The sequence below is a fragment of the Chelmon rostratus genome, chromosome 6 (assembly GCF_017976325.1).
Source record: "Chelmon rostratus isolate fCheRos1 chromosome 6, fCheRos1.pri, whole genome shotgun sequence".
NCBI lineage: Eukaryota > Metazoa > Chordata > Actinopteri > Chaetodontiformes > Chaetodontidae > Chelmon > Chelmon rostratus.
Genome location: NC_055663.1, coordinates 17,307,152 through 17,320,890, shown reverse-complemented (window position 1 = coordinate 17,320,890; position 13,739 = coordinate 17,307,152). Strand labels below are relative to the sequence as shown.

The following is a 13,739-nucleotide window of genomic DNA, read 5'->3' as shown; positions in this document are numbered from 1 at the left end:
GAAGAATACAACACATTATAACACATTGAAGAAGCAGACATCTTTTTGGAATCAGGTTTAGAGTGAATATGCTCTGAGACATCTTTATCTTAATTTATCTGCTGAAGACAAAGTACTGGGGTGAATGAACCTTTCCTTGATCCTTATCAAGCTGAAGGTGCAGAGTTACGTAGATAGGTGGGGTGTAATCTGACTGTCCTGAAAACACTTTCTTCCGTCCGTACTTGGTTCCATGTTGCTGTGCTGGTGATTTACCTGGATTTAGTTTTCCTAACCTTTCACGAATGTAACTGAACCATGACTGAAGGAAACAATGTGAGAATTTCCCTGTTATCTATGTGGAACTTTGCTCTGATTGGAAGGACTCATCGCTCCCGGCTACCCACACAGTCCCAGCTGGTATTTTATAACTGCACACACCTGACCCCTTCAACCACCGGCAACAGGTCCAATAACACAACCCCAAAAAGTAGATGTAATCCCAGTAAGCTGCAGGTGGCCTTCCAGATTGGCTGCCCAGCTCTCCACATTTTCCCCTCCTTTCACACACTGCCCCCTTCTCACTCTCTTTTCCCCAGGCTCCCAGTGTGGTGGCAACCCTCAGCTGAAATAGGGCCTGCAGGGTGGAGGCAGCACGCTGTAGCCAGGACCTGTCACATTACTCTCAGCTCCACAGTGGGACGAGGGCACCTGAATACAGGCTGTGAGGGAGGGTAAGAGAGTGAGAGGGAGACTAGACCAAACACAGGGAAAGAAGGACGCCTCTGCAGCAGCAACAGAGTTCACCTTGGGAATTGGGAGAACTTTTCCCCCTTGAGTCAAGGGGAGCGCAGCTGTGTGTCGCCAGAGGTTGTGGTTAAAAGTGCTCCAGCTCCTTTGGAAGACTTTGGATCTGTTTGAAAAAGAGGCAGCACAATGGATAAGGATGCTCTGCTGGACTATGAGTACCCGGACCTGGATCCTTTGCCATCCAAAATTGAAGCAGAGTAAGTATCTTAATCTTTCTGAGAACTTAAGATTACTTAAGTTAGTTTATGCATTATTTTATTGTTTGTCTAAAAATCAGCCTGCCCGTCGTTTAATGCATATTAGTACTTCTTTAAACTTTTTTTTTTTTAAGTCTAAGCAAGTTTGTGGTGAGATACAGCTCTCATTGAGATATTAGGTGACACTTGGCACACTTCTACAGTGCCGCTGTCAATGTGTGGTCTTGTTTCTGTTCAGTTCATTTGTCATTTTGCAGTAAAGGCCTTCTCATTTTCATGCCTCGAGCATGCAGGTTGTGTGGAAAGCTGGTAGGTTTTTCCCATAAAAAAGTATGAACAAACGCTATGTGCATTCAACCCAAAATAATTCAGTAAGTAAATGTTTCATTGTGAAGTTTTTCAAGATATAGGACATGGCACTATGCAAAGTTCGATGCAAGTTCCCAAACTGTGTGTTGTAGCATCAATCTTTGCTCCCGGCCCATCCCACAATGCAACAGGACACGAGCAGTACTTCCAGTTAGTTCTTCTGGGGATGTTTCTAAATTGCTTTTCCATGTTACCACCATGTATACATTGGCACAGATTAATAGAAAAAAATATTTAATAATGTCCTCAGAGGAACAATGTGACCGAAATAGGATGGAAGTAGTGCAATTGATCACCAGTCACCATGTTTAGCTAATGAACTGCCTGGCTATCGTGTAAATTAATAGACTTTGCTGAGTTGTGGTCTGAAAAGCTTCAGCATGGCCACTACTGTAGCTCACTATCAGTTTTAGCTGGCTGATTTGTAAACACTAAGATGTCCCGCTGCAGATCTCACACTTGAAATGTGAATTTTGACACGGCCTTAAATTTACAAATGGTCTGCTCTCTGACTGCCAAGTGACAAATTCACACATTGTTTGGACAGGTAAGGGACTGCTGTGAAACATGTCAAAACATCCATTCTGGAAGCTGCCATCTCTGTGCTCACAGACCATAAAGTATACTGTATACTGTAGTATTTTCCCAAATAAGTCTCCCAACCCAGAATAGTTCAGGTATGAGGCCTTCTCTGAATATCAGAGTTGTAATAACTACCCCATGACCAGGCATTCCTGTTTTTCCAGTGTACGGGTACATGAACATAGGCATTTGTTGTTGTTCCTGTGTCACGCTGATACCAATCCGTTTAAATGCAAATCTCTGCTGCAGGATTTCAGCTGCAAAGTTTCCAGCCACAAATGGTCCTGACGGTGACGTGTGAAAGGTTTAGTGAGGTGTCGGCCTGCTTGGTGACTCAAATCCTTGATTGTTTTGCTCATGTGTGAATGTTGTGTTCCTTTTTTTAGAATAATCCCTCCATGTGACCCCACGGCTGATGACAGGCTCTACCATATATGCATTACAGCGATATCTGTAAGTCTGCGTTCCCGTTTGTGTTAATGTGAAGCAACATTACACTGTCCTGTCATTCACTGGGTGCATGATATCACACCTGGTTGTCAAAATGAAGCAGGTTTTATGATGTGCAGTATGCAAGGTTTGGTTTTCTTCTCATTAAATACTACAATTACTTGAATATTGAATCATAATAATATATAACAACTGACTGCAGAAGATTGGTAACCCTATTGCTAAATTTTGTCACTCTACCAATACGAGACCCAGTAACGTTCACCATCATTACCATTTCACTAATTATTGGACATATTATGTGTGTTGTCACCTATTGTGTTTATGTAATGATGTCACTTTCTCTTCTTTTGATGTCTGTGGAAAGATAGTCATGGTAGTTGGTCCAGACTGGCCGGCAGTCTCACCAGGCTTGTGTTTCCTAAATGTGTCACAGGTCATGCTGGGTCACTGACCTCTCGCTGGTCAGTGATCCTGACTGATGACAATTCTTTCATACTACATCCATGGGGAGCGTTAATGAGCCACCGGGGTTCGGCCTTTTGTGGCATCAGCTCCTTTTTAGTGTGAAGCAGGGTGACGCCTGAAGCCAGGGGAATGCACAGCTGCATGCACAGCTGCATACACCTCTGCAGATAAGGCTAACTGGTGCATCTTCTTCCCCTAGCTTGTTGTCATGCTGATCCTAGCAATCTTAGCCAGACGCACGAAGGTGGGCGACAGACAGAAAGGCCTCCCAGGTTTACTCAGGTGAGGCTGTATTTTGTCTTTTATCTCTCTTTTCTTGAATGATAAAAACACTGTGGTTAAATGTGAAATCACACAGCTTCTTGCTTTGATACAACCATATTAGTAGTTTTGCATGGTGTAGCCCATTTCACTTCATATAGTTTTCATCACTATTAATCATTTGCCAAACATACGGCAGATTTATAGATTGATTTTGTATTTACTTGGCTGTCATTGACTTCCGTTCATTTCAGTACAGTATGTTCCATCTGCATATACTTTGGTTGGGATTCGAAAATCCATCACAGTGAATATTCAGCATGACAGATGATATGATATTGCAGTGAGCCATTGCATTTACATATTCAGTTGTTCCACCATTAACAATATGGAAACATACATGTGGGGATAAAGACTGTTTGTCATGTTCTAGAGGCAACTTTTAGCTAAGTTTTAAGTCAAGGATGTCTAGCAACTTGCAGTTTATATTACCACAAACCTTATCGTGCTAATTTCATCTTTTGACTGGCTGTCCAAAGTACCCTTGAGCAATTAGCCCCCATATCTGCTCCAGTGGAGCTGCTCAGTAGCCAGCAGATAAAACTGTGGTCACACAGGCTAACTTCTCTGTGTGAATGTGTGTGTTTTTGGAGGCGGGCACTAATTAGAGCTTTCATTCTCAGTCAACCTTCCCTGGATTAAGAGAGTTTGAAAACTGATGGATTTTCCTATTTCAGGCCAGTTTCAAGCCTCACAGTTGATTTTCATACTATACTGACATGAATGGAAGTCAAGGGCAGCTTGGAAAAAAAAAATCACACTAAAAATGTCTGATATACTCTAAATCAAACTGTTTGAAGTGTGTCATTTCTGCTCAGTAACCGTTTGATCCAAATGTGAGGCCGGTGACATGTGGGCTCTAAATACCTGCTGCTTGATTTCACAGTCCGGTCAACTTCCTGGATCATACGCAGCACAAGGGCCTTGCAGTGGCTGTGTTTGGAGTGCTCCTGTGCAAACTATGGGGCCTGATCATATCGCCAAACCCCCTCCCCTTCACGACAGACACAGAGAACAAACGTGAGGATGTCATCTTGGTTCTTCCTGCAGGAGCATCAGCCTATCTGCATTCACTTTTTACACAGATTTTGAATCTTAGTAGTCAAATGTGTCACTAGGCACATAACACAATATCTGTGTTATGTAATGTGATTACTTTGTGTCTCTGTTATTTTTGACTTAAGAGTTTGATGATAAGCTTTACTGGAAGCTTTTTCTTTTTTTTCTGAAATGGAATTACATAAGGATTGACTGTAAGGAGTCTGTTCCCTGTTACTTTGCACGATCCCCAAACAGTCTGTGCAAAGTTCAGCAGGGTAGGAAACAAAGTGGCAATGCAGCAGAGTTTGATCTTAAATCTCTCATCATTTCCACGCATTTGTAGGGAAAGGCGGAATCTGTTGTCCGAGTTACGATCTTGTGTCACATTGTCCAGCAAATCACAAATCAGCGCATTTTCCTTTGGGTGCTATGGATCTTCACACACTTTTGTTGTATTTGCAGAGAACTGGGTGATTCTGGGAGTCTTCTACTACCCCGCGCTATACTACCCTCTCCTGGCATGCGGTACCTTACATAATAAAGTTGGCTACGTTCTTGGTAGCCTCTTGTCGTGGACGCACTTTGGTGTTCTGGTCTGGCAGAAAATTGACTGTCCCAAAACGCCTCTGGTAAGCACAGATGATTTTCAATAGCGCTGTGATTCCCAGTGCTTCTATAACTGCTTAAGAGACAGCAATAGGTCTGTGAGGAATAGAGCACTCTATACTGTCTAGGTTGTCACTGGATTAACTGTCACTTTCTTTGTAATGTGTCATCTGTCTGAGCTTTAAGGATTTAAAACAAAGCTGATTGGCTCTGGTCTGGAAACCCATTGATTAGTAAACAAAGCAGATCGGTAGCGTGTATATAAGAGAGATGTCGGGTTTTTCAGATCAATTCATGGACACAAGGTTGGAGCTTTGAAAATGTTTGTGCCATATGCACGTTGTTTGAGCTTTCTGGGCGACGAATGGCTACAACTCAAAACAATTAGTTCCAGTGTCTGTTGGTCTTAATCAAGAGGCTTTGTCACAGTTAATCAGTTTAGTGTGTGTGAGAGAGAGACATCCAGGCTTTGAGAGGTTTTTTTAATAGTGGTGATGCCTGTCTTTCTTGCCCACCATGAGTTGGCACGCACCAAATGCCGCAGGGAACATTTGAGCTGATCCGCAAGACCGAGCTCAATCACAGAAAGACAATAGAATAAATTTTACATTTAGCGTTGTATTCCTGTCTAAACATGCAAATCCGAAAGAAAATCACATTATTCAATCCCAGTATTTGGTGTATTACTTAAGAAGAAAGTTTTAAATATGGTAGCATTTTTCTCAGGCAATAAATCAGAAGGATTTGGTCAGTGGAGATTTTCATGTCGTGGTGAGCATCCCATTTGGCCAACATGCAGACTCCCACCACAACACACAAAGCCATTTGTGTCCACTTTCTGTGTCAGTACAATGCAGTTTCAGCATGTATTCCTAGTCTGTCACTTCAAAACTCCCAAAACAAGTTGCTAGGTGATTTAAAGTCTTCTTTTATTCCTTTGCAGATACACAAACACTACTCCCTCTTCTCCAGCCTGCCCCAGATAGCTTGCCTGGCATTCCTTAGTTTCCAGTATCCCCTTCTTCTATTCAAGGGCTTAAAGGGCACTGAAAAGAATAACGCTACAGAGGTAAGTTTTGATCTGAGTGCAGTTCCTCTGGCATGTCTGCTTCAGGATGGTTGCACAGCCCTTATAGCACTAATTGTTTGGCATGCTTGCATAACAAAAAGGATGCTCTGTGTTGATTAGTAGTCTATGCGCACGTAAGCCTGGGCTATTAAAAAGAAAAATCTCACTAAGACGCACATTTCTTCTGAATCTGTGCATGTGAGGAACCTGCATAAGCCTCCTGCTAATCAAGGGGCTTATCGTGCTCATACAGTCTCGGCTGAGGGAAAATGTGAAGTCCAGCGCAGCGTGCCAGTTGCCTAATCATTTTAAGTAGATTTGACGTAATTGGTTTACGTTATGTTCTTGATCAGATTATGAAAAGGTTGCCTTGTTGTTTCGCGGAGGAGACACAATGCTGTATTTATTTGATGCTAATCTCAGCATGGGTGTGACAAAGCTGGGGTGAGGCGATTGCCTGGAGTTTGACTCAGCCCCCCTTCTCTCCTGCACCCCACGGGAAAGTATATGACACCATAAATCTGCACAGATGCAGAGACTTATTAGAAATAGGCTTAACTGGTGAGCAGTGCTTTTTTTCCCACATGTTAATAATTACAAAATAAAGTTGAAATTTAGACAGCTAATGCCACATCCTTCCAAAGGAGCTCAGGAATATGAAGGTGCAGCTGAAGCATGTGTGACCCCACAAATCTAATAAACTTATTGAACTTCGCTGCACCATTCTGGCCTATTTTCTATGTGCTGTTATCACCTAGTTCCTTTCATGAATGATGTCCATTTTTCTACAAGGATCTCAGCAGCAGCTACTATAAAGACTATGTGAAGAAAATGCTCAAGAAGAAGAAGTCCACCAAAATCAGGTACAGCAATGAGGCGTTATATGTTATGTTTGTCTTGTGACATCTCTTCAGTCAAAATGCAATGTTGCGACAAACAATTTGAACCGTGTTTGATTATGTGTGTAATTGTGAATTTAAGCACAGCTGAAGGGAGAGCTTTTTAGGGACTTTTATCTCTTTTAGGACCTTTTTGGATATTTTAAGCCTTCGATATATTAGAGACGACCAGAAACAAGTGAGAAAGAGACACAGCAAAGGTCTGGGCTCAGATGCGTTCACGGTCGGCACCTTAGCCCCTAAACTACAAAGGGTGCCCCTGGATATTTTATTTTTAAACTTTGAGCCCTGTAACTTAACTGTAAAGCCACCTCAGTGAGTGTAGGACTTTTGCTTTGGACATTCTTTACTCTGGCAGTCGAGGCAGACTCCGACATTAGTTTAAGCCACTCTGTGCACTCTGGTCTATGTGGGCTCTTCCAGTTATGCAAAATAATCCTGGCTGCTATCTGCTACTGCTGGTCCAGACTCTGCTGTATAGTCAGCCCCTGTAGCATGAGAGATTTATCCCCTTGCTTATTTCCGTAAAGGCATTTATATCCTTATTCCAAGTAAAAAATGAACTTTTATCTGAGGAAAGTGGTCAGACCATTACAGTCAATGCAAATGACTGACATGTCATGCAGAGGTTTCCGTCACGGTGGATGAGCACCAGGAAATAATGCATGTTTTTCCGTTTGTAGAGGATGTTGGACTCTACTTACACAGATTTGATGTATTCAAGGATGATGGCAAAAGTGGCTCATTCATTCTCAAGTGTCCTAACCACAATCTCGTGAATTCATTGGTATAAAATGCAGCTTTTTAAATTTGCACCTCTGTTTATTTTTCACCTCAGCACATCGAACACAGAGACACCCAAGCTCCCTCAAAGAATAATCGATGCCGTGAAGTCGTACATTTATACACCAGAGGAAGGTAAATGTACTGTCTCGGCCCTGCGTTCTGCCTGGTCATGCCTTCAACTGTCATCTCCTGTTAAATTTTGAATACTTTGCTCTTTTTTTTTTTTTTTTCCTCAAACAGCCTTCCGCTTTCCTCTGAAGTTGGCTATATCTGGTGTAGTGTCATTTATAACCGTGTATCAGGTAACTACCATATCTACTATTAGACTTTATAATCCAAACAAATCCATAATACATGAGGACAAAGTGGCAGTCGCATACTGAATGTAATATGTCTGCCTCTGCTTTAGATAAAACCTCCCGCAGAGTCCAGGATACTCAAACATCTATCAGGTCTTTATTGACTTGAACCAATCCTAAATTCAGTCCAGACTCTGAATACATTACATTTGACACCACTGTACCTCCAAGAACTTAGCAGACTTTAAATGCTCCACACTGAATTCACCTGATTGTAAATTAATTATCAGCAGAGGATGATCCAGTTTTAATCTGCACAGCTCTAAAAGCCATTGCATTACCATGTTAGTTTTCCTACTAATGAATAAAGTCCAGTTGTTATGTTTATGTGTTTGTTTAATTATTTATTTATTTTTTAGGTGGGTCTTCTTCTGATCTCAGCGGTTGTGCCGTCTCTCCAGACTGCCCGTTCAGGAGTCGATGAAGACATTGCCAACGTTCTAGCTGGTTTCAAGATTATGCTGTCTCCAGACAAACACGAAGTGGTCAGAATAGTGGTTTACTACATGTGGTGTGTAGAAGGTGAGTTAAACCAGGAAGCAGGAAGTTAATTTAGTTACATCTCTCTCCTCTCATACTTGCTGCGTGCATGTTTTAAACCTGCAGAGGGTAATATTAACATGCTAACTGTCAGTGAATCCTCCTGCAGCAAACAGCCTGAATGTCATGTGCTCTTTGTCCTGCAGTGTGCTATATCTCAGCGATGACCCTGTCTGGTTTGGTCAACCTGGCCATGCTCATGCGGTCCATGGTTCTGCATCGGTAGGTGTGAGAAAAGAACCGATTAATAGCTTTTCACTCTCCTTCTTATTCTTCTGCTCTCTCCCCAAAGGTTCTGAGGATCACGAGCGTGCTTCGCATTCTGGTTCCTTCATTATGAGATGGCTCACAGAGGAGTTATAATAACATAATAGAGTACTAATCATCCAGACAGGCAGAAAAGCATTCACTCAGCGTTAAATGCTGCTGGAATTGAAAATGGCTATTAAGATAAGAAACATAATACTGTGCCATTACCATAAATTCTGTCATATTAAAGAAATGCTTTTCTGTGTTGAGTATTGAATTGCATTTCGGACGTATCCCCATGCTACATTACCTCCTCAATTAACTATGTAATTTGTACATTTACTGATGAATCAGTTTATGTTTTGCATAGTGCTGCATTGTCTTGATTGCCATTTTGCTTCTGTAGGTCCAATTTGAAGGGGCTGTACAGAGGAGATATCTACAATGTTTACAACTGTCAGAGAAGTATCAGGGCTTCCCGGCCAGCACTGGTCTGCTGGATGGGATACACCAGCTTCACGGCAGCCCACATCTTCATCGGTACAGTTTTTTTTTTAAAGTTCAAGTTCTTGTATGCTAACATTTTGTTTTTTTGTTGCATTGCTTCAGAAATGCTGCTTAAACCTTACATTTTGTGTATCATATCGGCATATGGGCATTTTGGTAATGGGCACAGTATTGCACCCCTGAATAAAGAGATGTTTGAACACAAAGTGGCAAAATAGCTTCAGCAAGCCATTCCATTTATGCTGTATTAGCAGTACTGTTCACGCTCCTTTTAATGCTTCTAAATGCATCTTTCTAGCACTGATTAACTCATCCAGAATACAGCTTTGTCAGGGTTTTACTTGCGATTCATGACAGGAGCCTTCTCAAGTTCTGTTCTTGAGGTTTCTCAGAAGAGTTATTGCTCACCCCTCCCTTCACTGAGGAGTGGGTGTGCTGTGTCGATGTGTCGGATGCTGGGCGTGGTGTACGAGGCCCTGAAGCTCTGATCTCTCCCCTGCAGGCATGATCGTCCAGACCATGGTGTTCTTCCTCTGCCTTCTGATCGCTGTCTTCCTCATTGTCATACCCGTCCTGCACAGACAGAATCTGATCCTCTTTCAGATCCTGTGGAGCATGTGGTGAGCATCGCCACACCTATTACTCAATAAAGTTCTCTGTCTGCAGACTGCATGACTAAGGCATAACGTCCCACCGTAAAATTGCTGTTGTCACGCAAAAATCTGAGAACTTTTCATGCTGGTCTTGGCTTAAAACAATCTTTCAAAAAAAAAAAAAAAAAAACTGGATAAACTCAAAAATGCATGTCATTCAATGTAGAATTGCTGCTTCCTGAAAACTTGACGCCTGGGATGGTTTTCAATTAACAGCAACAACATGCTCCATGTATGTTGCACAGGAATGGATTTAGGTCAAATATAGTCAGTTACCAAATGTTTTTGTGCTTTCTGTACTTCTTGTTCCACTGCAGGAGATGTCTGATTGTTGTTTTTGACCTTTCAGGCCCTTCTGGCTCATGATTCTCTTGGCTGTGTTGATTCAACACATCACCAGCAGGTTTTGCTTCATCAAAAAAACGGCAGGCACACGAGACTTAGACAACAGGTGACTCAGCGCCTTTGCTGATGCTATGCCATGTTTCCTATGTGTTTTACTGTCAGATAATCACGGCATGGTCCTGTACGTTTGACGCATTCTGTCCTATCTTACAGAGGTAACCTGTTCCTGCTGACTTACCTGCTGTTTCCAGTCAACGTTCTGATCGGGGTGCTGCTGGCGGTGTGGCGCATGATCATCACAGCCCTGTTCAACATTGTCCACATGGGACGCATGGATATCAGTCTTCTTAACCGCAATGTGGAGGCATTTGACCCGGGTGAGCCAGATATTCTGCACTCTGTGCAGATCAACACAGCCATAATGTCACTGTGTGGTTCGGCCAGACCGAAGCATCAGGTCAATGTCATCTGCTTTGAAAATATATCTTCATATAATGGATAGCTTGTACCTTTGCTGTCTCACTGGCAAAATTAGTCAATTATATGTGTTCAAATAAAAACAACAACAAGGCATTGCTGGGGAATTCAACGCCTTAGACTTCACTGCTCATTATATTTTACATTTTCCTATGTTTGTTCCCCCTTTTTAGTCTCAGACACAAAATGTTAACATATTCACTGGTATTAACATCATGCTTTTACCTTTGTAGATGCCAGTGGGGTTTTTTTTTACTCTCACTGTGTCAGCTTAAAGAGAAGCAATTTTCTGTGAGCAAATGCATTTTTACTGATCCCACTTAGAGGCCAGAAACGTGTATCCTATCCACTTTAACCTGGCAGCAGCTCACTGCAGCTCGTATGATATCTGTATTCTGTGCAGTGCGGGGCTGTAATTGCGTACCGATCTCTGAAATGGCTGCAGATTTAAGACATCTGTTGTCAGGAAAAGCAGGTGGTTAAAGAAAAAAAAAAGAAGTGTGATTGTATGGCCATTATGTGTGATTGCCTCAAAGCCAACGTGGGGTGTAGTCCTATGTGTTTATTGCTTTTGCCCAGTCAGAGTGATCCCCCCCTCCCTGTGTCTGTCTGCAGCCTACCGCTGCTATGCTCATTATCTGAAGATTGAGGTGAGCCAGTCTCATCCTGTGATGAAGGCCTTCTGCGGGATGCTGCTGCAGTCCATGGGCCAGGACGGCAACGCTGCACAAAGGTCACGGGACGCTGAAGAGGGTCTGTAGCAAAAACTCACTCACAGTCCCACTCAGCTCATTTCCCAAGAGCGAATAATTCAGCTCACACAAACGCTCATACTTTGTTTTCGTCTTTTCATGACAATAACAGAATGTAGCATATCACCAGCTTTACCCTTCAAAAGATAAACAGTAGACTCATATCTTTATTAAAGGCAGTGTGACTTCTTTCATTTCTCCAGGGAGCTTCAGGATTCAGTCGCAGGTCACTGTAACACATAATCAGATCATACCACTGTCCTGCACGCGAGGAAGGAATGAAAGCTTAGCAGTTCTGATTTAATATGTCAAGAGCAAATTGAGTCTCGCTGCGGAATAATTTACACTCCTGCTGCTGATCTCAATCAAATCTGTCATAAACTGATTAGCATGCCCACACTCGCCTGAGCCCTCAGCCTCTGTCACCAAGAGACTGTGTCGTCCCATAAGTCGCCATTATATATATATATATATATATATATATATATATATATATATTGTTCAATACAAATGAAGCCAATGTATCACTTATGTGTTTTACCCAAAAGATAAACAGCTCCTTTAAGGCTGTTGCTAGGCTGACAGTATTGACACAAAGGGGAGTGATGGTCGCCTACAGGGGGCATACGCCAGAGTGAGAAACTAGCAGGAAAATGCATCAGGCTTCATCGGCTGTTGTGGAATCCAACTTTGCGTGGTGTCCAATTAGAAACGCACAGTAGAGATGGTGCTTGTCTGCATCTAGAGGACAGCGCATTATCAGGAACAAGCTATTGTATTGCAAAGATTAGTTCCCTAGTAGCTGATTACACAGATGAGCTATACGCTAATTGCCTGTTTCATATTCATGTTGCCCAAGGGGCTTTAGCTTTCAGCGTGTTAATGGCAAGCCCAATATGCTCCGAACATGCTTAGAGGATTAGAATATGATTGCTTTCTATTATTACTCTTTTTAGAGTATGTAGCTGGTCCTGGGTGGCCCTCAAAAGAGTCTTTTCCCATTCCAGTTAAGATTTATTTATTTATTTATTTATTTTTAAAAAAGGGTTATCTATTCTTGTGACTATAGGATTTGTGTATATGACATACCATCAGTGCTATCATGATGTCTGAATGTCCTCAGGGATCCAGCTGGTCCAGCAGGAGAAGAAGCAGCACAAAGTGTCCAGTGCCAAGAGGGCTCGCAGGCACTGGCAGCTCCTCTACACCCTGGTCAACAACCCCTCCCTGGTGGGCACCAGAAAGCACTTCCAGCGTCAGGCCGCAGAGAGCTTTCTGAACGGAAGCCTAAACCGCAGCACCAAGGAGGGGAGCACAAAAGAGGTAGCAACCAAGGAGGCCGAGGCCGCCGCCAGCAACTGAACATGAACGTCACCCTGATGAAGGATCGGCTGCACAGTCTCTTTTGGTTTTGGGAAAATTCTACAGTCATTTTATTTGCCCACACCAACTGTAGGTCTGCCTTTGGTGAAATAAGTGCACTTATTGTTCGGTGCCACACGTAGAGATGGTCACCCAAGCCTTTCCTGCCTGGAGCTTGTGTGTCCACCTCATGCTCTTCACGGCCCCCTGGCTGTTCATATGTGAGGGCCACAATCTCCAGTCTGCTGGGAAAGCTTGTGTGTGGCACCGACCTTCCATCCAAACACACTCATTAAGTGTCATTTTCGAGGCGTTTATGTGCTTATTTTGGGATAGCACTCATTTGCTGTACGTTTCGACCTGTAGGTTAATCACATGTTTTCCAATATGTTGTCATTAGCATATAGTGCAGATAATGCAAATTCGTAGTTGCCCAAACTTAAACGCATGGATGCGCTGTCCACTGAAGCATCCTTTTAAAGAGGGTATTATTAATATGTAGAGCATTTCACTATTTATTAATTTACAGACTGAGCTGTTTTCATAGGCTGGATAATAAATTTTTCATTTGCACACATTTTGTGTAATTAACAGTAACCTGTGGGACATGAGCTAACAGACAAATAGACTGTTTGTATTTTCTGTTTTATTTGTAGATCTTGAAGTCCAGAAACACTCGCTGCTATTGTTATTGCTGTCAAAACTCTCGCCTGGTTTTCTGATATTCACCATATTACATGGATTGCCTCTGCATTTACATTTAAAATGCCCACTTTTAAGTGAAAACACCCGAATTTTCCTTCTGATTACCGTGAAAATAAAACTGAAACAAACGTTTTTCTTTTTCTTCAGTCATATATATATGCATGCTGTGATGCTGCTGTGTTGTCTTGAGCGAAATGAGCTGAACAGGTCCAA

At 42.4% G+C, this 13,739-nt stretch overlaps 1 protein-coding gene across 1 annotated transcript; it reads left to right on the top strand.

Annotated features, from left to right (window-relative positions):
• Positions 1-727: 727 nt before the first annotated feature.
• Positions 728-13,622, top strand: stra6 (signaling receptor and transporter of retinol STRA6). Its single transcript, XM_041939605.1, has 17 exons — positions 728-986; positions 2,324-2,390; positions 3,055-3,137; positions 4,063-4,196; positions 4,680-4,846; positions 5,767-5,892; positions 6,685-6,755; positions 7,630-7,709; positions 7,818-7,879; positions 8,296-8,458; positions 8,623-8,698; positions 9,132-9,265; positions 9,735-9,852; positions 10,235-10,336; positions 10,444-10,607; positions 11,323-11,460; positions 12,583-13,622. The coding sequence occupies exons 1-17, from the start codon at positions 916-918 to the stop codon at positions 12,819-12,821; spliced, it is 1,995 nt and encodes a 664-aa protein (XP_041795539.1). The 5' UTR covers positions 728-915; the 3' UTR covers positions 12,822-13,622.
• The last annotated feature ends 117 nt before the right edge of the window (positions 13,623-13,739 follow it).